The sequence below is a fragment of the Nipponia nippon genome, unplaced genomic scaffold (assembly GCF_047370975.1).
Source record: "Nipponia nippon isolate SJK-2023a ecotype South Korea unplaced genomic scaffold, ASM4737097v1 scaffold_9, whole genome shotgun sequence".
In the NCBI taxonomy this organism is placed as follows: Eukaryota; Metazoa; Chordata; class Aves; order Pelecaniformes; family Threskiornithidae; genus Nipponia; species Nipponia nippon.
Window position 1 is genome coordinate 24450646 of NW_028262413.1, and position 22818 is coordinate 24473463.

Consider the following 22818-nt stretch of genomic DNA (forward strand, 5'->3'; position numbering starts at 1 on the left):
TGGCTGCCTGTCTTTCTTAAGGAATTACTTACAATGAAGCTTCATCAAAAAGCAACCTGTTTGAAGAGATGTGGCCAGTGAAAAGATCCGCATTATCCCATCATGTCATTGTCATCTAGTAGCCAAATACAACGTGATTGGGGTTTGAGGCCACATCATGCTTACCTCTAGGCAGAGGACTCTGCAATGCTAACCTTGAGCTGGCTGGGGCTGTCAGACGGGGTAATGGGTAACTGCGCAGGCCATAGTTTGCTCGTGTCACTGCCAGCATAGTACGGCCAAGTGCCAGGTAGCAGCCTAGGTGCAGGCAGTGTGAACGGCCTTGTGTTAGGAAAGAGAATGGCAGGAGCAGCAGCAGTGGCACATCTCTATGGGGACCACATTCAGCCTCTCTGATAACCAACGAGTATTTGGAAAACAGCCCCAGGGACAGGAGGGTCAATCTGGAGAAATGGCTCAAAGTAAACGGTGAGATATCTGATGTTTCAGTGAGTGAAAAGAAGGGGAAAGCCTGTAGCACCTGGTGACCTCCAAGATGGAGGGAGGAAGCAGAGGGAAACGAGTATGTTTGCTTGTCCAAAGGAGGTGGATGATGAGAGCAGTGCCGGGTGGTGGGCAGGCATGTCTGGGTGGACCATCTTACCAGGACACTCAAGCCCATGCCAAATTAGCCAGGGCTTCTTGTGGTGCTGCAGCAAGCAGAGGTCTTGGTAAGGGTTTTGGGTAGCAGATGGGGCACTGGCTGAGCACCCTGTGGTATGCTTGTAAAGGGGCAGCGGAGCCCCCCACCTGCCTGCTCCTGCTGAGGAGGGGGCTGGACAGGGCCGAGCGCCATGCCAGGCTGTCTGCCCTCCTCTGCCCACTGCAGGCCCCTGCCCGCTCCTCCTGCCCCCCTGCCCGCAGGGACCCCCGTGGCTGCCCCTGCTCCCCGGTGAGCCCACGCACTGCCCCTCCCCCACTCCACAAAAAGGCCAGGCCCAGGCGGTTGTGTACAAAACCTGAAATAGTTTACTTTGCTTTCTTTTTTTTTTCTTTTTGTCTTTTTTTAAACTTTGCTCTAGGTTTACTTAGATTTCATGAACTCGATACAAGAGCATTTGATATGAATCGGTAAATAAAACACCGTCATAGATAGATAGCCACGATAAACTTTGTTAGAAATGTACATGTCGCGAAAAAATAATAATACTAATAATAATAATCATAATAAAAAAAGCCGGCGCGACGCCCAGGCCGGCACGGCCCTCACAGCCCTCGCCCACGGCCGCGGGTGGCTCTGGTTCCCCGCGGGCGCCACGCCCCGGTAATGTGTGTATATAAACAAAGCCCATAAGAAATGTACAAATATAAAAAGCTACAAACATTAATAAATTACATCGTCACAAAACACGGAAACACTCCACAAGGTGCTAGTAAAATAACTGTCTCCCTCCTCGTACAAGAAGTTACGCAAAGAGCTGGTACCGGCGGGCGGCGCCCCGGAGAGACTTTCCCCTTATAAAAAACCGGTGGTGGTTATTCCAAAAGCTATGTACAAGCTACATTCTAGGAAAAGAATGCCTCGGGAAACGCAGCTACCCAGGGCGACAGGGGGTTGCCTGAGAAACGCGCCCAACGCCTCACAGCCCAACGGCCCCCTCCCCGCCCCGACGGCCCCGGCCCGGCCCGGCCCGACCCGGCCCCGGCCCCATGGCCCCGGCCGGCTCCGCCCGGCAGCACCGCCCCACCCGGGCCACCGCCGCCCCTCCCTGCCCGCTCGCCGGGCGGGAAGAGCTGCGGCCCGGCGCGGCGGCTGCCCGCCTCGCTGCTGCTGCGCGGCCTGCTCCGCCCGAGGGCCGGGCCGGGGCCGGGGCCGGGGCCGGGGCCGGGGCCGGGGCCGGGGCGAGGGGACCGGCACGCTCCTCCGCGGCCGGGATTAGTATTAACTTTTTGCGGCTAGTCACTCTCAGCACTCTGAGAAAGGACATCTATATTAAAAAATATTTATAGCAGGATTCTGTACACTCCGACCGCTGAAAGTTAAAGGGATTATTGTCGTGGTGGCGAAGAGTCAAGCGGCAGCGTCCTCGAGCGCGGCGCCGCCGGGCTGCCCGCCCACCCCGCCGCTAGAGCAGCAGCTTCCCGTTCCGGTGGATCTTCAGGATCTTGCCGAGCCGCTGCTTGGCCGTGGCCATCCCCTTCTTCGTGCGCTTTCCTGGAAGGAGAGCGGGGGAGCGGGGTGAGGGCCCGCTCCCGCCCCACACCACCCCACAGAAACAACCCCTCCGGCCCCGCACCGGCCGCCTCCTTCCTCCGGAGCCCCGCCGGGCTACCCCGCAGCCAGCCCAGCCCCCTGCCCAGCACCTCCACGGCCACCACCGCCCCTCAAGCCATCGGGGCGGTGGTGCACGGCCTCTGCCGACCCAGCACCACCGCGGCTGGGGCATGCTCCTTACCTGCGCCCAAGGACACGTCCTTTTGCGCACACCCCGCTCAGGGTGCAGGCTTATCTCATCCCTGCTCTGCTGGGGCTCCTCCTGCTTCCACAGTGCCAGCCCTGCTGCCCTGTGCCCTCACCCGGCCTGGCTCGCCACTCATGGGTGACCTATTTGCCCACAGGGTGACAGGTCGAACCCAGCCATGCCAGCACTATCCCGTTCCTCAGTGCCTCATGGGAGAGTCTGCACAGGCAACCCACAGCTCCTCGCACCCGGCAGCCTGTTGTAGTGCCTGCTTTCACCACGCACCCACACACTCCCAAGGGATCTCTGGGCACCTCTTTGCCATCCTCCAAGGGAAACCTGCAGCACAGGGATGCTGAGCTCGCATGCCACCATGAGTCCTGGGCCAAGCACTGCCCCGAGGATGCCTGGTCCCTTGCCCACTGCATGGAGACAACCCACGTACTACCACAGCTCCACATTTCTTGCCATCTCTTCCCCTAGCACTAGAGAGACCACCTGCATCCAGCCTTGCCAGGACACTGAAAAGACGTGCGTGCACACACACGTGCATGCACACACACACACACACACAGACACACACTCCTTCCTTCCTATAGATTCAGGTTAGCACCAAGGCACTACAACACACCCAAAGTGGACAATGTTCCCTGTCCCCATACTGATGAGCTGTGCGGTTCAGTGAGGTCTGTGCTCCCTGTGTACTGCTCCGCAGGGACTGGTGCAGCTACCACAGCTGCTCGCTGCCCCACCGCTTGCCAGCTACCGCCTTACGGTCGCCAAGGCACCTGGGACTGCCATGCACAACACAAACCCACGCAGCCTTTTCTCTTCCCATCATGCCACCATTGGTGCACTCTTGTGCGACACCTGCAGAGACTCAGCTCCTCTCTACTCTTCCCATCTGCATTAAGTGCCCCAGCCTTAAAGACCATGACAGTGTGGATGACACTTTCCATGGGAAGTTTCCTCATTTCTCATCCTTTTGCCTCACTCTTTAAGACTGAGAGACCTTCCCTGAGGAGGTCCTAGAGCTCCCTAATTCTGCTTCATCCCACCATCTCCTTTCACAGTCCCTTCATTCCCAGTGATGCCTAATCTGGCAGTCCCCAGGCTCAGGAATCTCCTGTGCTCCATGCAGAGAGATGCCTTGAAGTTCCCTTAGTGCCCCCAGCTGTCCCAAGACCCTGCACAGGAGGCCCTGAAAGTGCTCTGCTCCCTGTGAGGTCAGCCACTCGCTTTCTTGGCACACGGCTCCTTCCCTCCTTTGAGGACTGAGCTACACAACGGGCAAGGTGTGATCCATGTGCCTGGTCAGGCTCCCTTCACAATGCCCTGACTGGGTCACCCAGCCCACTGGCCAGACTGGGGTTCAGCTCCATTCAGCACTCCTCTTCCCATCACATCTTCCACTGGCTTGGACCTGTTTCACTAATGCCACCATTTCACCACAAAGACACAATTCCAGGCAAATACGTTCATTCCACTCCAGTTCTGCTGACAGCCACAGGTATTACCAGCTCCTAGCAGGACCCTAGCACCTACGACAGGCTATGCACGTCCTTCTGTATGGCCCATTCAAGCTGCTCTCATGTTTTACTCTTTGGCAGGACACCGTGCACTACCTCTAATTTGCTCCACTCAAATATACAGGAATGCAGGGAACATCTACCACATTGCCTGACTTTTTACATCAGGGCCTCTCCCAGTGGGATCGCACACTTAATCTTCACACTACACAGTGCCTGTCCCACGCACCTGCCTCTGTCACGCTTTCTTAGAAAAGTTCAAGCAGAGAATAGGAGGTCCTAGCCCAGATTCCAGGACAGCCTCAGCTTTGTAACGCTTTCCCTACAGCAGATAAGCGACCTCTTCCTCTCTCTTGGCTTTGGTTGTGTAGCTGTGTTACTCCCAAGGTTTGATATTCCTCTGCTCCCTTGTGGCAACTCTCAAGACAGGTTTGCAGATTTGCACTGCTCTACACCCACTGGGTAGGATGTCCTCATGGACATGTCAGCACACGTACCGGTGTACAAACACCAGCCAACCACAGTGGTGCCTGACCTAGCCCTGGGCAGAACAGCCTTCATGGATGCATCTTCCCCTGGAGAAGGCTTCACCAGACAGGCTGGACCGTGACGTGACCACTGCAGGTGTTCCTCAGGAGCCTCGGGGCATGCTCAGGAGCACTTCCTAGCATGGGATGCCTCACACCCTGCAACAAACAGCCCAGCAGCAAAACGCATATTTGGGCCCACAGTGCCAGGACAGCCAAGGCCATGGGCCCTATCTCTGACCAGACCTGACCTGCTGAAGCACTTCTACATGACAGACACATCATGTGAGGTCCCTGCAAAAGGCATGGATTACATGACCAATTCACCCTTCCCCATTCCTACACCATAACCCCAGACGTTTCCTGGTACCTTTGGCGGAGGCATTGTTCTGCGAGGATGATGAGGGTCTCCTCTGTGTGAGGAAAACACCAGGTGCCATCGGCTGCGATCCCCTGTTAGGCTGGGCGACCCCAAAGGTGCTGGCCCCTGCGGTGTACTCGTGATCTGTGAGGCTGCTGGCATGTGACTCCAGCTTCGGCTCTGGCGAGCTGCCTTCCTGAGCCGGTTTGTTCGCGTTGTTGGTTGACAGCTTCTTTTTGGTATTTTTTTTCTTCTTGCCTTTTTGTTCCTCCTTTAAAATGACAAACATGAAGCTCAGATTAATCCCCAGAAGACCTTTAGCTACGGCAAGGGCCAGCGGCGTTGCTTAGGGTCCTGATACAACGAAAACCCATGAAGTTTGCCATGTACAAACTGCTCAGGGTCTGTTCCGATACCATCTCGCTCACAGCTCGCTCTGCTGCATGCACATGCTTGCCTTTCTTGCATCTATGTAGGTGCTTTGCGCAGAGCCTCCTTGTTTGTTAACTCTGCGTACACTGCGGCGAGTGGGAGCCAGCCAGGACCAAAATGACCCTGCCTTGGGAGACCAGCGTGGTTTTGCATGAACAAACCTTTCGATGTTCCACAAAAACTGGCACCTCCTATCTTCAGGTATCTTCATACACTTTCACAATAGCATGGACGATATTAAACATCCCACTGATTCACAGACTCTGCTTCCTGCTAGGACAGACATTATCTCTCGACCTGTAACTGCACTTACACATACATACCATGAGAACTGCCACCATCCTGCTTCCCTTGCCTGCCTTCAGTCCGCTTCTTGATGAAACCCTGCTACCATTCTAGAGCTCTTCTACTCAACCATACGCGTCACAGAAGCCCAATGCCACCAAAACCTGCATCTCCATCAACTTGCCAAGGTGTCTCACCAACCTTGCTCCAGCAGACCTTGTCACCTTCACGCCTCAGTGTCACATTTGTGGGGCGTTAGGTGCTTAGCATCTATCTGACCTCTTCAGAGACTGGACACTTATCAACACCCAAATCGCCTCAATATCTTTGCTAAACTGACCCATAGTTACCCACAGTTCACCAAATCTTTGGAAGTAAATCCTTATGCTTCCCAGCAGCCAATTTCCATGGACAAGGCAATCACACCAGTCAGACTCTCAAATACACATCAATATGTGGTTCACGCACACTCCTTTCGGGCAGCCTCCTCCTGTCTTAGCCTGGTAGCTATGCTCCCTTGCTCACACTTCTTTACACTTCTGACACATCTCCTGCTCTGCGCTGCAGCATTGTCGGATATGTTGCGACGCTATTGGACTTTCATCCCATTTATTTCCCCTGAGACTTCTGAGCCTTGTGTCACTGGCATGAATAAACACTGAGGAGGACTGGCACTGCACTGCTATTTGGGCATGACTCTGCTGCTGGGGGAGAGGGCTTTCATTTCCTGACAGCTACTACTTCTCAAGCAACCTCACCTGCTGTGACAACTTGGCAGCAGCAGCGGCGAGTCCAGTTTCAATGGAGGCAACTCTCGTGCCCTCTCGCACTGGTCTGTCTTGTCGAGGCACCGAGGGGCCAACTCGTGCTACAAGGAAAGCAGATGCAGGTGAGACGTGCAGAATGTGCCCATGTGAGCAGCATAACCACATACAGGGCAGCAAGGCTCTGCCCTCCTGAGCAGGGAGGGCCAGGGATGCCACAGCCTCTGCCCTTCCTTCCCCAGGATGCGTGTGAAGGCAGGAGGTGCTGACAGCCTCCAGTCACAGTGGCTTGAGAAGCTGCCAATAAAGATGTAACACAGCTGAGCAACTTCACTGGCAGCTGCAACTGCCTGTAACCAAAGCCACGGGAGGTTTCCACCTACACTACAGATATGAGCGACTCCAGCATCATCTCCAAATGGACAGTGTTCACTGCCCCATCAGCTGGGGGTTGACATGCAGTGCCACAACTGATGAGACATGGGCTGCTTGTCACACAGCAAGCCGTGGGGACTCCCCTGTTAGTGGGCCACATCAAAGGGGTCTAAGGGACCCCCTGGCCTCACTGCCTCTGGTGAGCTGCAACAAAAACACCCTTCCAGACCACCAGCTTTGGCTGAACCTGGAGGAGACCATTCCCACACTCTCTCTCATTTCTCTTTCCACAGTCAACACCTAAAAGCCGTGGCTACTCAGCTGTCTGGGGTTTCACTGTTACACTACTGCTAAGGTGGCTGCCAATTGTTCCATCACTGGGAGTGTGAAGAAAAAGAAACCAACAACCCACCCAGGAATAACTTTTTCTTGCCAACTGATTGACGGAGAAAGGCTAACACTGCTCGGCATGAGTCCCAGCACATGATATCACCTCCTACTGCACTGGAAAGGATTAATCCTTCACATGATAAGGAAATTGCTAGTTGTGGTCTTACAATTTCCACACTCCTTGAAAAATGGCTGTTTTTTTAGGGACCTGCACAACTTAGCCTGACTCTGGGCAGCAAAGACCATATGGACTTACCTGTTGGACTGTAAGGGGCATCATCTGAACTTTTCCTTTTCTTTGATCGGGATTTGAATACTGGATTATCTTCATCTGATTCGAGAGAAGGGTAAACTACAGTAGGAAACAAAAGCAATAGTTTCAGTGTAGGAAACAGCTCTACCCTGCATAGAGGCCCACCTGCTCTGTACAGGTGCAGTGACTACAGGCATCACAGCTAGGATAGCAAAGTCCCCCAGAGGTACCACTGCACGGTGACACAGCTGCAACACTCAGGGGACTTTCTCCTGCTCTCATCCACACACTACACTTGGGAGCTGCTGTCATTAAACTGTGACAAGCTGCTTCTAGGATACACACTGAAACTTCTCAGACAGGAAAAATCAGTCATGTCTGTGGAACAGCAGCACAGCTAGAAGAGGCACAAACAGGTTTCCTTATCGCAAGCAAGACTAGTACTGAAGACACGTCTGCCAACCACTTCATTCAGCACCACACCTTCCTGGCCCGTACGACTCCCGCACAGTTAGGCAGAGACAAATGAGACATAGCGTGAGCATCCAAAAGATGAATGTGAACCATTCTACCAAAGGACCTCTGGGATAAACATCAACTTACCTAAATTTTGTCCCAGCCTTTACTATGAAGTTTCTGTATTTTTTTTTTCACATGCATTTGATTTTTTTGCCAGTTGCCATTTGTTACATTGCTACTGATTTTGGCATAACTGTAGCATTTGGCCATTGACACTAGAAGTCTGCTGATCAGACATGGCACAAACAGAGCCTCTGGAAACCAAGCCTGCTCACAACAAAGACTCTCCATTCGCTGGCAGCACAGACACATAATGAGCACATCCACCCCTCAGTAGAGCAGAGCCTTGTTCACGTGTGGCATTTGTCTGTAAACCACACCCATGTCCAACAGCTTCATGGAGCTGCCCTTTCTGAAAGCAGCTTCCAGCACTACCACTGCATCCCAGCGCATGTAGTGCACTCTAAATGGCTGGGCAGCCTTCTTCTGCAACATGTCACAGCATTTCCATTTCACCTTGGCATTTCTGTTAATAATGTGAAAACACACACTCCATTTTTCAAATTTTAACAGATGATTTCTGATGGCCATGCTTGCCAGGGAGACTTAAACACACACATAGACTCTCCTGTTATGCAGCATAAACGTCTACCAACTTCTTGACCTCTTTGGGACTTCAGGCTTTTCAGTCCCTATCAGTCTTCAAATCACTACTTTTCTTTATTTCCTCACTTCTTATATTCAAAAACGCTCCTGCAGATTATTATGGCAGAACTGATATAACTGATGCAAACTGGCTTTGCGCCCATTTCTGCTTCAGATGCTTGCATTCTCTTCCACCACTCAAAATACCATTGGATTCCTTTCCCAAGTACAAATTCAACTTCTCACTCACCTTAGCTAGATATTTTATTGCTATTGTGTAGACAAGGACATTTCTGTCATAAGTACCAGTACCTGACACGGATTTCTGGGACAGTTTCCTGTTTCTTGGCTGACTGCTGCGGTTTCAGTGGACTTCCATGCCTCTTAAGATCTGATCTTGACATGCCTCAAATACAGTCTACCTGGATGGCCATATCACCACTGGCTCTGTAGTCAGTCTACCTATCATACAGCGTTTGCTTAATTTTGCTGTGTAGACATCTTGCACTTCTCCTTACCAAAATACCCAGTTGATTTCAATGTGACAGAAAGTGAGTAAGTGTATCATGAGAAACATGGCGGGTATTTGCAAACATGCACAAATACATACATGCATACCCTGGCACACACTCGCTCAGACTGCTTCGTTTGTACTTACCGTAATCTGAATCTTTAAAACAGGCATCTAAGTGGTCCTGATCTTCATCATAATCTTCAATGTCAATACTGTTCTTTGTGCTTTTCTTTAGTAACCGCTTGCCAGCATTTTTGTTGCTGCTGCCACCTGTTTTTTTAGAGTTTTGTGTGGAGATGGAGTTATTCTTCGCCTGATTGGTACCCCATGATGTCTGGAGGCAGGACTCTGATGACTGGAGGTTTGCCATCGATAGCATGCCCTGGATTGCTTCTTGCGTGCTGGGTGAGGCAGGTGGCTGACTGTGGGGAAACATTGAGAAATACAAGAGCTATTAGTGATTCCAGAAAAACACAAACCCCTCACGAACAGTTGGCTCCTTTCACTGCACCATGTTGCTCAAGAGATTTCCCGATTACTGCCCTTTGAGCAGCTGGGCATGCCACAAGTGGCACCAGTTATTTTTATGCTAACAGCAATATCACAGACAGCACATTAGATCTGGGGTTTGCAGAAGCCAGGAAGCTGTGTGCCGCACGGCTGGGCATGTCACGGGCAGCTCCCTGGGGGCTGTTGTCACTGGTGGGTGAGGACACGGGTCAGATAACTTTTCAAAGCCCATAACAGCATTCCCAACAACACAGTGTCTCTACTACCAACTCTGAGGGCTTATGGGTCAGCACTGGAGGGGGATGTTGTGGTGGGCTTCTGCTACATACTGCCAAGCAAGTAGAGGACGAATTTGAACAACTGGAAGGAAGCTCATGATCACAGGCCACTGTTCACACTGGGGGCTGTCACCACTCCAGGATCTGCTGGAAGAGCAACATGGTAGGGCACAAGCAATTCAAGAGATTTCTGCAGCGCATTGGAAGGGTTTTCTGATGTGGATGTGGGATGGATTGATTATGGGAGATGCCGGAGAGATATGGACTGGATGGGTGGACTACAGGGTATGTAGAACCTTGCTTTCATTGAACTTGCTTTTTAGTATTTTATTGCCAGTTGTCACCAGGCACGGCACATCCACTACAGAAAGAAATACATTCCTACAGAGTAGGCTGAGGTCAAATGATATGTAAATTCTGACTGGTATGTACGCTTAGCGAGGTGGGAAAACACACTCCCCACAATACAGAAGAACGTAGAAGAATGATAATCTCATCAGAGAATGCCAGAAGTTAATTCTGTGACAGGCAGAACACATCATCAAATATTTCCAGAACTTTGGAGTTTGGGCAAATAGTGAAATGCAAAAAAACTTGCTGTGGTAATGATATTTTTTACAGTTATGCAATAGAAGCCATTAACATACAGCACTTCCCAAATAAATTAGCAGTACCACATTGCTTTCTCTTACTTGATCTTAATTTAATCCACTTTAAACCATTACAGGACTCCAGATAGAGTAATGTACAAGACATAATGGGAGCTTCTGGGCACTAATTGCATTTATAAATAATACTGAAAATGAGTTAAGACTGGTGTTAGCAGCTAGCAACTCAACGAATAGAAGAACATTGAAAAAACTTATTTAGGAAAGAGACATTTTAATCCATTCATTATCATGCCAGATGCCTCAGCCTTCTCCCTGTCAAAGGCATACTTTGCACCATCTACAAGAAGTTAATGTATTTTCTTTCCATTTTTTCCCCTGACTGTTTTTGCAAACACTGGACTCTCAAAACACTGCAAACAGACCATCAAACACTGACCACTAAATGGGCAAATCAGAGAGGAACTGCCTTAAGCAACACAAGCTTCAACAAATAAATTGTGGAATATGATCAAAACCAGTGGTTCTGAGAGTCAAACCACAACCTGAATGTGTGGGTGAAATGTCTCAAAGAGACAGAGCTGCACACGGGACAAAGTGTTTCTCATTAGGGCATGTGCTTGCATGTACTTCCATTAGAGGTATTTCAGCTTTCTAAGCCAAAAAAATTCAAGAAGAATCAGGAAGCAATTTTTAAGCTCTGGAAGGCCATATCCCCTTTCTGTAGCTTCAGCAATGATTAAAAAAAAACATTTATGAAAGTAAACTATTGGTGAGTTACAACTATGACTTAAAAAACATTTAAAACAAGCACAGGAGCAGGAGCAAAGCAGCCAGAGTGCTTCTGCCCCCGTGCTCCCTTCCCAGCAGCTGGCTGGCAAGGGCCCTTCGAACACACAGCGAGGTGGCACTTGGCAACAGCACAGACCCTGCCACTGCTCTGCAAATCCTAACAGCCTTGCTTTCCTTTCCTCAAGCTAAAAAATGATGTTGTGGATGAACAGAGGAAAGGACACTTTAACAAACTGACTGGTATCAGTTTGTGCCTTTTGCAGTGGTTTCCACTTCAGCATTTTGCACAGCCTTCCTTTGCAGGATTTTATTGTTTCCTTTTACTCTTGTAAAGACAAGGACACGCAATTGAGACATTAGTTTACTGCAACAACCATTTGCTGCCTAGCAAGCATCTGGTGATTTTCAGCTGTGTATAGTGCAGGAACTGAAAGAGGTCCACACTGGAAACTGCCAGCTTCCCCTGCAACACCCAGCACCGTGCGGTAAACCTTGGTGCAGCTGCCACACCGTCCACAGGCAAAAGAACCCTGCAGATTGCCAAAAAGGCATAGCCAAAGCAGCATGGTGGATGCCTGAATGACCCACAGGGCTGGGCTGTAGAGGATGAGTCCAAGGTATGCCAGGCCTAGCTCTCACCCAGAGCCCATGCTGAGCTGGTACAGAGCCCAGTGGGCCAAGCTGGCACCCACACTGAGCAGCCTGAGCTCGCAAGCCTGCTAACAAGTCATGTCCATCGCCATCACCAGCAATTGCCTTTCTGCTGCTGCTCCCAAGAGTTGAAACTGGCAGCATGCTTTCACATTATTAACAGAGAGAAGCACCATAACAGAAGGGAAAATTTGCTGTTAAAACTCATCCCATATAAAATCTCCCCCAGGGCTGACCAGCCTGCAACGCTGGTTGGGACAGTGTGATGAGAAGCAGGGAAGGGCAACCCGAGGAAGAAGACATTGGTCTGTATGGCACAGATGGCTTTGCGCCCTACACACAGTGCTCTCTGCAACTATTTATTGTGTTGGGTTTAAGCCTTGGGGCCTCAGTGTCCCAGAAGAGCTTGGCGTTGCTAGCAGTATCTTCTTCAGGGAGGAGAGCATAAAGCATCCCTTCAGGCCACATTTTGGGGCTTTCACTTTGCCTGCGTTACCCGTCTAAACTTGACAAGAGCATCTTTTCCCTGACAGCATGTTCCAGAGTGGGTGGCAATAGGGAAACAGCCGTGATCGTGACAAGAATACACACAATTCAGCATGGACAGACTAAGGTTTTACCTCCTTAGTTGAGGCTGGCCCCTGCGCTGTCTGGGCGCAGGAATGATCCCAACACCCTGAAGCTAGGAGGAGATATCATGCAGGGAGCCTGTGCCTCACTTTTCACAACCAATTTACTACTGCCATCTCTCTCTGAGGGTTCAACATCTCTAGGCAGATCATCTCCTTCCTTTGATAAGCAATTACTGAGCCTTTCACCTATACCCTCATATTTAGAAATTGAATTTATTAATTTCAGCAGAATATTACTCATTGAGGGGTGGCTTCTTCCCCATTCTCCAGGCTGTCTACACAGATGGCTGGAGGCACTGAAGGGCAAGGGGGAGATGAGAGGCAGTCAGCTCACTAATGTCTCACCTCGCCTCTGAATAACTATCACCCAGTCTCATCTTAAGATTAGGGGAAAAACAGATATGGGCAAAGGAAAGTCACAGGAACCACTGAGCATTTTCTAAATGGAAACAAGAACTAACTTGAAACAAGAACTATCTCATGGGGTTGCAGAGAAGACAGAGACAGACCGTTCTCGGTGGTGCACAGCAATAGGATGAAAGGCAGTGGTCACAAGCTGCAGCAGCAGAAATCCCAACCTGACACATGAAGAAAAGGTCCATTCTGAGGGTGGCTGAGCAGCTCACACAGACAGGCTGCAGAATCCCCATCCCTGAATATACTTAAAACTCACCAGGGCAATGCCCCAAACAACTGAGTGAAACTTTGCAGCTGGCTGTGCTGTGACCAGGCGGCTGCACTAGGTGACTTCCCAAGGTCCCTTCCAACTGCCGTTACTGTGGAATACTTCCAATAAGAACCATTGAAAAACAGTTGTGCATGTAAGGGGAAGGCAATAAATCACCATCCTCTCTCTGTGATAGTATTTCCCTGTCATTTCTGCATCTCCCCTCACCCCACCTGTGGCCAAATGCAAATGAACCACAAAGAAGTAGAGCCAAGATAGTGATGACTTATCAATACTTTAGAGAAGTCATGGTTGTATAAAACTATGGAACTCAAATAATTTCAAGTACAAAACCAGTATTTCCTTCCATTTTTGAATCAGACCTGGAAACAACAAATAATTTTTCTCATTTCAATATCATGTGACTACCAGTCCCTCCAAGCTTTTTTCTATATTCCAATTCTTTCAGACTGTTTACACATTTACAGCAGCCTTTCTGCAGTACCTCTGTCATTATCTCTCCCCATCTCACTACCATTGACACAAGTACAGGAGATGCAGCTCTCTAGAGCAATCTAGGTAATGCCATCAGGGGATCTGGTTTGGTCAGCTGCAAATAACAGTCCAATATTTTACAGAATAAAGTTTCACACAATTCAGATAAGGTCATTATCACAAAAAGCCCTGTCCTGCTTCCTAAGTTACTGCTGGGGTTCAGCAGCTTCGGCGATGGTCTGACAGGGCTTCATGCTTCCCACTTGAGAGCTGGCTCTCATCTGCACAGACCACTGTGTGAGCAAAGGAGATTCCACATAGACCTAGCTGCACTACTGCTACGTGGAGTATCCAGAATGTACATACATATATATATGTGTGTGTATATATATAAATACATACATATGCCTACCCTTTATCTGCCTTAGAAGTAGAGAAAGATGGAAATTGTTCCTGAGAGTCAGACATGACCACATTGGCATTATGTTGCAACACAGTATGTTTGTATATCATGTTTCTTCCATTATTTTTTTTTTAAAAAGCATGTTATGGCCATTTAAAAAGCCTAGCATAATTATGAAATGAAACATAGTAATTTCATTTATGGGGAGCTTTTTTCAATCAAACTGCAACACACACTGCCAAAGCCTAATTTTTTATACAAGAGCCAAAATTGATGTGACACATTCCCACTAAACTACCACACACAGTGTAGTAATTCATGTAGAGTTTAGTTATGAGACTGCGTTTGCAACTTTGATTTCAGAAACCGCAAAGTCTACAAATACACTGGGTACAGAGCTCAGGCTGAAGGGAGGAAAAATGAAAGGCCTGAGTCCTACTCCATTACAGAGTGGCAGTTTTAACCCACTGCAGACAGCAAAAGACACCTCTCAAGCAAGAAAGAGAATCTTTGAGGACCATTTCTTTAACCTGTTTCTTCTGCTTAGCACTGCATTTCTGCACATCGTCAGCAGGCAGCAAACCATGTTATACATGGAATGGTTAGTAATGTAAACGTGGCCAAGGCAGATTTCTTTTAATTCTTACAACGGTTGATAAATTTTCTGATTTTATACCAAACTTCAAGCATGGGAGTCATATTACACTGGCAACTTTATTCCCAGAGTTAGATACACCTAACTACCTGCTGACATGTCTAATTACCTGCCAAAATGTAAGTGTAAATTCAACACAAACACTAGTTCCATTATGCACCATAACACAGAATGGAAAAGGAAGTCACAGGAATAGTCAAATAGACAAGTGCCAACATGATTATTTCTTTTGAAGAGCAGGCGCAGAGTTGGGGCCAAATCTCAAGAGATCAGGAAAATCTAGAACCACTGACCCACTTGAGCTCAGACAACAAAAAATATTCTGTTTCCTGGGAGCTGCAGACACATTGGTACCTCTCCCCATACCCTCCACAATCACAGGAGGTGGCTGGCTGTTTTGATCAACCACTCCTTGCTAGGGGGAAGGCAGTAATGGAGGAAAAACAGGACTAAACTGAGATTAGACCTCTTCCCTAGAAATAGCAGCCTTGTCAAGATAAGCCTTCTAAGGATATGTAGTGACTATCTTACTTGATTTAAAAATCATTGGCTTTTTTCACCCCCATTAGGAATAAAAAAGAGAACTCTTACAGGAGACCGCATGCACACCTCTGTTCAACACAGAGATGAGGATCCCTGTCAGTGTGCTGCAACAACTAATAAACTCTAAATGTTGATGGACAAGAGCGAGACTATCTCTCACAGAGCTGCCTGGTATTTCATAACTGATGTACCCTGCATGAAGCCAGTCTATATAATATGCTTTAATCTCTTGCAACCATCTAAGCTGTGAAAGAGGCAATTGCCTAATAAATTGAGAAGGTTGAACCAGAAGATGTTTCTGGTTCAGCAACACTCCCTCCTTTATATTTCTCTGTAGCTCTGTCACCACACTACAACCTTAAAAAACTCCATCTTCTCTCTCAACATCAAAAAAAACATCTTTTTTTTTTTTTAAACTCACAGATAAAATTTGCTTCTATGGTTTCCCTTGGTAACTTATTCCATATGTTCCCCTTTGACCACAAGGCATTTCTTTTGGAATTCTCAGTTACAGCTTCTAACTTCCAATCTTTTCCAGGTTTAGATAATATCTTCCTCTCTGAGGGGACCTTCTCATTCCACTTTAACAGGTCCTTTCAAATTTGCAAGCTGCACTTTTCCTGGGTCATGCACACCCAACGCCCAGCAAGGGCACAGCACGGGTGAGGAGGACAGCACCAGTCTCTTTTTGTCCAGTCTGTTCTCAACTCTCAGACCACTCCTACAGATATTTCTACTTCCTCCACAGGTTCTGTGGCTTTGCGTAACCAATGGAGACCTAGAGAAAGCAGGGAGGAAAAAGATGCTGTTGGGGTACCCCAGCAATCACTGAACATAGTATCTGGCTTTCCTACTCAAAGCAGATGATTGCTTTTGCTGCTTTGCACCTATAAAATGGTGCAACACACCTCTTGCTTCCAATGCAACATCATGAGAAGGGTAATTGCTGCTTTAAGCAGCCAGCCTGGAGAACCAACATGTCCTGCCTGCCTGGTGAAGGTGGTTTTCAAACAAAGGCAGAGTGGAGATGGAACTGGCTTATTAAAATGCCAAACAAGAATAGTCTTACTGCATGTTTCACATCACATTTCCCACATCACCACCTAGCCTGTCATTCTCACCTTTCAGAGGATAATTCCTTTGTTTGCACAACAGGCATATTTAGAGGCTAAAAACTTGTGCCAGCAATTTACCAACAGCCCACAGCTTCCAAAGGTACCAAAGCTGTGGTCCCTGTGGAACAGTGGAAAGTGCTTAGGTGAATACCTCTGGTTTTCAGTAGACCAGAAGGGGGACAAATCATTCAGCTAAGACTGCAGCAGCAAAGATCTACTTAATCAGCAGACTACTAGGGAGCACAGGGCATAAGATGTAGCAGTTCATGTCTGCAGTGCCATTCTGTGCATGGAAGCCATAAACTCAGTTGATATTCCCAAAACCCCCGACTGGGGATTTGTTCCTAAGGTTTGAGTTAAGCAAGACATTTCCATATCTGAAGAGTCCCACTAGCTTCTTTTGAAATTACATACATGCTTCTATTACCTAATTCTCCATCAGTGGTTTAAGATCAGATGTGGCCTGTAAAGAGTAGTGAACCCATACATTTGTTTTGAGACGGGCCCAAACAAAACTCTTGTTCCAGACAGTCCTAAATGGCAGGATTTGAGTCTAGGAACCATATTTTCCAATTTTGCATTTCTTTTCACTGCTCACTGTTCGGATTACTAAAAGATCTAGTGTTGTACCTTATTAACTATATTCCAAAACATCCAGTGTCAACTTCCATGTCCACCTATAGTGGTCCCATATGAAACCTAACCAAGCCCAGGCAAGCACTTCCATTTTAGGTGTAGAAGTACCCATGAAAGAGCTTGTTTCTTTCCAAGCCATGTGTTTTGGTGGGGAGAAGAATGATGACCAGGGGTGTGAGGGAGGGTAGACGGTTTCCTATTTTCTTCTTTCAAACGTTCGACATTCGGGGAACTGCGCAGCACCTTACAATGCCTTATGGAAGGAATGCTGGTCATTTAGATTACTTTGTTATATTATTACTACATTAAAAAACATTATTCATGACCTCGAGCTGCATTCACTGAGCTCTTTCTTCCTTTTGAATGATTAATCTATTATAGTATTATTGCTAAAATGGATGTTCAGCATTTACAGATGTAATATGCCTCTATTTAAATTATACCACCAAAATCTTTCCCACACATTTTCCCACCTCTCCCTCCAGATCACAGGACAAAGGAAGAATTTGCGTACTGGAGCAAAAGCAGTTACTGAGCTGCAAAATTCATCCTCTCTCACTCACACACACACAATCACAAAAGAGCAATTTTTCTTTACGGGCAAGAGGAAGAAACATCCTTTGGTGCGTACCTGTTGGTGTTATACTCTAAACCCCCAACTTCCTTGCTTGCCTGCAAAAGATCAAGAATTCCTGCTGAACTTCCACTCTCTTTCTTTACTTTGGAATTGCGCCCTGGCTTTGCCTCTGTGTCAATGTGAAGCAAATCTTCATCTGATGAGTCATCGGTCTGTAAAGCAAGGAAAAGGCTCAAAAAAGTGGAAACTCACTGAGTTAGTCAACAAGAACAGCACAAGAACTTCTGCAGTCTGCTGCTCCTCCAAAGACACAGGGCTAGCTGTCATTAAAGAAAAAACAAACAAAACAAACAAACAAACAAACAGTAAAAATCAGTTTCCTTGCAGCCTGTAAGCATAGTAGGTTTTTCTTTCCCCTTCCAACCCTGGAGAAGCAGCTTTGAGATCTGATCCTGCACACGGGATAAAACCACTGTAATGGTGTTTCCAAGTGCTGTGTTGCCTTCTCAGCCCCTGCTCCTGTACTTAAGACCATGACCCATGTAGCAAAAAAAAAGAATGTGTGGCCATATCTCTGTCAGCCCAGATATGCATCAGGGCACAGGTCTGTATCTTGCAAGACTATTAACACAGCCAATTCAGACACAGGGACAGACCCACTTCTGCCATCCCTTCTGCTAGAGAACAGGATGATCTGACAGAGGAATGGGATAGACACATATAAACAGTGGCATCTGAGGCCACTGAAGGAAGCTACCTGCATCTATCTTTCTGGGGCTGGTATCTCTATGCACTATAGTCAAATATAACAGAACAACTTTTTTCCCCATTCCTGCCCTGCTTTCAGGCCTCTAAAGTCCCAGCAATAAGGATTGCTTAGATTGCCAACCACTGTTCTCCCCAGGAACTGGCCTCCCTCCTTAAGCTTCTGCACAGTGAGATACCAACATGTTTTTCCCTGTTCTCTGTGTACTGGTGTCCAGATGTCAACTACTGACTCAGGCAAGGTGTGCACTTGCTCTTTAATATCCCTGAGCCAAACCAGGATGAAAAGTATTCCTTAGTTCTTAGGGCCTAACATTTGAGTCACTTACAGTTCTGTGTTAACAAGCTATTTTGCTTTTTCTGACTTATTCAGATATTATAATATGAATTTGTATTAACTACAGTTGGGAAAAACATTTAATTTTAATGTCATTTAATTTCCAGCATTAAGCTTCAATGCTAACACAGAGCAAACTTGCGCCTGAAGGTAAGCTATCAACAGGCACATTGACACTGCCTCAAGTTAGGGACATGCCAAAGTATCATGCTGAGTCAAGGGCATTCTAGATGCAAGCCCATAATAGGCAGAGGGAGACTCTGCTACGTGATAGCAAACAAAATCTTTAATTGCTACATAGTAGGTATTAAGGGCTTCTAGTAATGTGAAATGCGAAATGACATGAGTTCAATTGTACTAGCATTACTCCGAGTTTCATCTGTCAAACACGAACATGCAAATTTAACGACCAGTGTTCAAAGCACATGGAAATGGGAGGACAGACACAGGTGGGGAGCACAGCTTGAGACAGAGTCCTGTGCCTGTCAGCAATGCAACATCAAGCCAGGTACAACAGAAAACTCCTTCTGACCCTTCCTATTCCATCTTTCAGCTTGCTCTTGTTCACGTGTTGTGATACAACTGTCACCATCCCCATGCATGCTTCCCATCAGGCCTGATCATGTACAAGCAGTTCAAGCCACAGTACCGAATTATGTTTAGTCTTGGCAATGTCTGAATGCTTACTATTCTGGGCAGACTGCGGCTGCAGAATGAAGGAGAGGATGTGACAACAGCCTGTAAGAAGGCTTTGCTACTGCCATTACAGTGCTACCCCACATACTGTTAGAGACACAGAATGGGTGCTTGCTTGTGATAGGTACAATAATAACCATACCTTGTATGGTACCGACTCCACCTTTGGCTTCTTAACAGGAGTGTGCTGCAGAGTGTCTTTTTTATCTGATAAAACTGAATAAAAAAAAAAAAAAGAAGAACAAAGTCATGGTTCTTTTCCCTTCAAAAGATAGCACTCTTAAGCCATAACCTCTAAAGCCATTCAAATCCACTTATATTTGACTGACCGTTAAAACATGACTTTATTATAAATCATACAGATTTTAAAGACTCATTTTGGACAATCAACACATAAGACTTTGTTGTGCAGATACAGACAAAATAGGAAATATTCTTACAGGGCAGTTCTCTTTTTGTAGTGTTCTTCTTCCTTCTGATGGGAAATTCATCAATTTTTAGTTCACCATCATCTGACACATATTCATATTCATCTCGTACAGGTTTTGCTTTATCTTCTTTAAAATTCTGCAGTGACCCAAACACACTAGTATTCAGCTGGGTTTTGACTCCCTTTGAACTGAAAAAAAAAATTACAAATCAGTAACAATACTCTGATTAGAAAACATTTTGTGAATTGACAGAGAGGAAGACAATAAATATCTTTATGTAGAAATCTCAATCAACTTGAATACTTTCAGAGGTGCCACAGAAATTCAAATAATTTTACAAACACATTCCTGTACCTACAATTTATATCTCAAAATATGATGCCAACTAGAGTAGCCTTGGCTGGCTTCAAATAAGCACTATATTATTTAAGGCTGTCTCAAGGTATATCATGATATGCACAATACACATGCAGCATGGAATTTTGGTATGCAGAATTCATTTAACAATTTCTTAAAAATGTACCCTGAGTAGGATCTGCACAAAAACCACGTAATATAACTCAGCTAGTAAGAACCTGAAGTGCCAAAACATGAGACACTGCCTGAATGCTGAAGACACTATTCTCAAGCAAACTACCAGCCCAAAAGATAGGTCGTTGCTGTTATGGTCAACTATGCTGCATTCTAGGTAAAATCAAGTTCTAGAACGAAGAACTTTTTGCATAAGTGTATTTTCCACATTGACCAGAAAGGCAGATTTTCATCTTCTTGTATAAAAAAACATAAATAATGACAAGGCTTTTTAATCTGCTTTTTTTAATTGATGTGTATTGTCATATTTTTTTACTTACCCAAGCAACTTCTTATTAGAGAAAGAGAATGTAAATTTGTTGTCTTTGTTTCCTGATAAAGGCGTCTTTTCTGATTTGTGTTCCTCTTCCATTTTTAGAAGTGAATCAGGTTTACTGTTCTGAGAGGCAAAAGACACAAAACAAAACAAAAAAATTAGTTGAATGAGTTGTTGGTATTTCAGATTCCTAGGTAACCTCAGAGAATCCATTGACCTATATGCAGAGAAAAATATGCTCTCTCAAATGTGGTAAAGTAATAGAGGATTATACTCTTCCTTAGACTACATGGGTTTTAGTTCACAGACTTGTCCCCATTCAAGAAGCACTTCAGCACCAGTTTAAGCAATGCCCGCCACAAACACAATGCCAAATTTAAATATTGCTCTCTTAAATTGGTGCAGACTGATGTAAAATACTAAACACACATTTCGTGAATCAGAGCACAGGCTAAGCACACTGCTTATCATCGTGCCTTTGTGCCTAAGGACAGAATCTAGCACAGTGTCTATAACCTTGCAAATGCGACTGTGTTTTATTCCGAAGCTCCACTTGCTTCTTTCACACCTTCAGAAGAGCTTGAATTATGAATTTAATAATTTAATGTCCAAGTCATTCAGTGCAAAGGAAGCCTTTGATTAATTTTTAAGTATTGCCTTAATACTTTCCTAAGCTGTACTGGCTGCAGAATTAACTGGTACATATTGATCTAATCACATTAACTGTGACTTTTTTTAACACAAAAAATTTAGATGTCTCTAATGTTAATCATCCATGATTCTTAGTGCATGTACTTTTGTTTTGTTTTGGGGAATTTGTTTGCACCTTTGTCATTAGAAGTTCACAAAGCAGGCAAAGTTCAGACAGCTATATCAAGCCTAATGTCACCTTGTTTTAAATGGTACCTGGAGAAAAAACGTATTATTCTATGAATGAATTTTACTCACCCTACATTAGCCCTCCAGGAAGGCAAACTTTTAATTCATGAGGCATAATTCAGATTTCATTAACTCTACTTTTACGCCATCATTAGTTATTGATTTCTCTGGAACTACTCCAGACTTAAAGTATTATGACTACGTTAAAGTAAGAAACACAAAAGAGATCAGCACTGAAAAATCTCACTATTAACAGTGTTCCCACTGGCTTCAACAAGGATGAAGATGGACAATTCGGCATATGCTTTTGAAGAATCTGCCTCCCCCTCCCCCTCCCCCCCATCTGTGATTACTTGATTATTTTCTGCTCAAAATTTTTTCTTTGGGAACTGAAAATTTGTGCCTTGTAGTCTCTGCTTAGGCAGACCTATGAACATTTCTCTACCCTTGACTTATCGCTGTGTGGTAGAATCAACAGCACAATTTAACATAAGACATTACCTTATATTTCCATTTGGCTTCTGTTTTGCTTTTATTTTGCTCTCGAACTTCAAATTTCTCCACCTCATTCTGCTTACTAGCAGTTTCCTTATTGGGAACACTTAAAACATTCTTTGCAGCCTGGGGAGAAAGTCAGCATGTGCTCTTAAAGAGGATGGAGTGCTGGCATGTTACAGAAACACATTTTTTATCTGGAATATAACATGACATATTTTTGAAAACTCCTCTTCTGATTCATTCTTTTTGAACCCAAATAGGAGATTCAATCAAATATTGCTGCTTCAGAGAATGCAGAAGACCAGCTGCATTTCTCCTTGATATACCAACATACAAGATGACTGTAAAAACCTGCTAATCTCCCTGCCTATTGCTCTGTGGACAGGTTTCACAAACTGCATACAAACTACTAGAAAATTCAGAAGCATTTTAGAAAAGACTTATGGATACTTCTTAACAAACAGTGTACAATACATTACTCCATCAGTGCCTCAGTGAAATCCTGGCCCCTACTGAAGTCAGCAGCAAAATTCACGTTTAATTAAAGGACATCAAAATGAAACTTGTCCTACATGGGCAAAAATGGAAGCAAACTATTGTTTTGTCTTTATTCACTCATTCTAGGGCAAAATCTCATGCAAAATGAGATTCCTTCATCTTTGATAACCAATTATGGACATGCACACAAGAGTGCTAATAACACTTGAAATAAGAATATAATCATTCAAGGGGCAAAAAACCAGCCATTTAAAATGTCTTTTAATTTTC

The 22818-nt window shown here is 46.1% G+C and overlaps 1 protein-coding gene across 3 annotated transcripts in view; it reads right to left on the reverse strand.

The window, feature by feature from the left end:
* Window positions 1–991: 991 nt before the first annotated feature.
* Window positions 992–22818, reverse strand: part of PHF2 (PHD finger protein 2) — an 87260-nt gene continuing 65433 nt past the window's right edge. For 2 of the 3 annotated variants that reach the window (XM_087744125.1, XM_009475851.2), the window contains 10 exons: window positions 22054–22173; window positions 20678–20796; window positions 19836–20014; window positions 19538–19611; window positions 17652–17809; window positions 9180–9457; window positions 7361–7456; window positions 6334–6443; window positions 4868–5129; window positions 992–2194 (listed from right to left, as the gene is read on the reverse strand). In XM_087744125.1, coding sequence (XP_087600251.1) covers window positions 2106–2194; window positions 4868–5129; window positions 6334–6443; window positions 7361–7456; window positions 9180–9457; window positions 17652–17809; window positions 19538–19611; window positions 19836–20014; window positions 20678–20796; window positions 22054–22173 — 1485 coding nt within the window. In that variant the 3' untranslated portion in view covers window positions 992–2105. The remainder of the gene's footprint in view (window positions 2195–4867; window positions 5130–6333; window positions 6444–7360; window positions 7457–9179; window positions 9458–17651; window positions 17810–19537; window positions 19612–19835; window positions 20015–20677; window positions 20797–22053; window positions 22174–22818) is intronic. The other variant, XM_087744126.1, reaches the window with a different exon arrangement.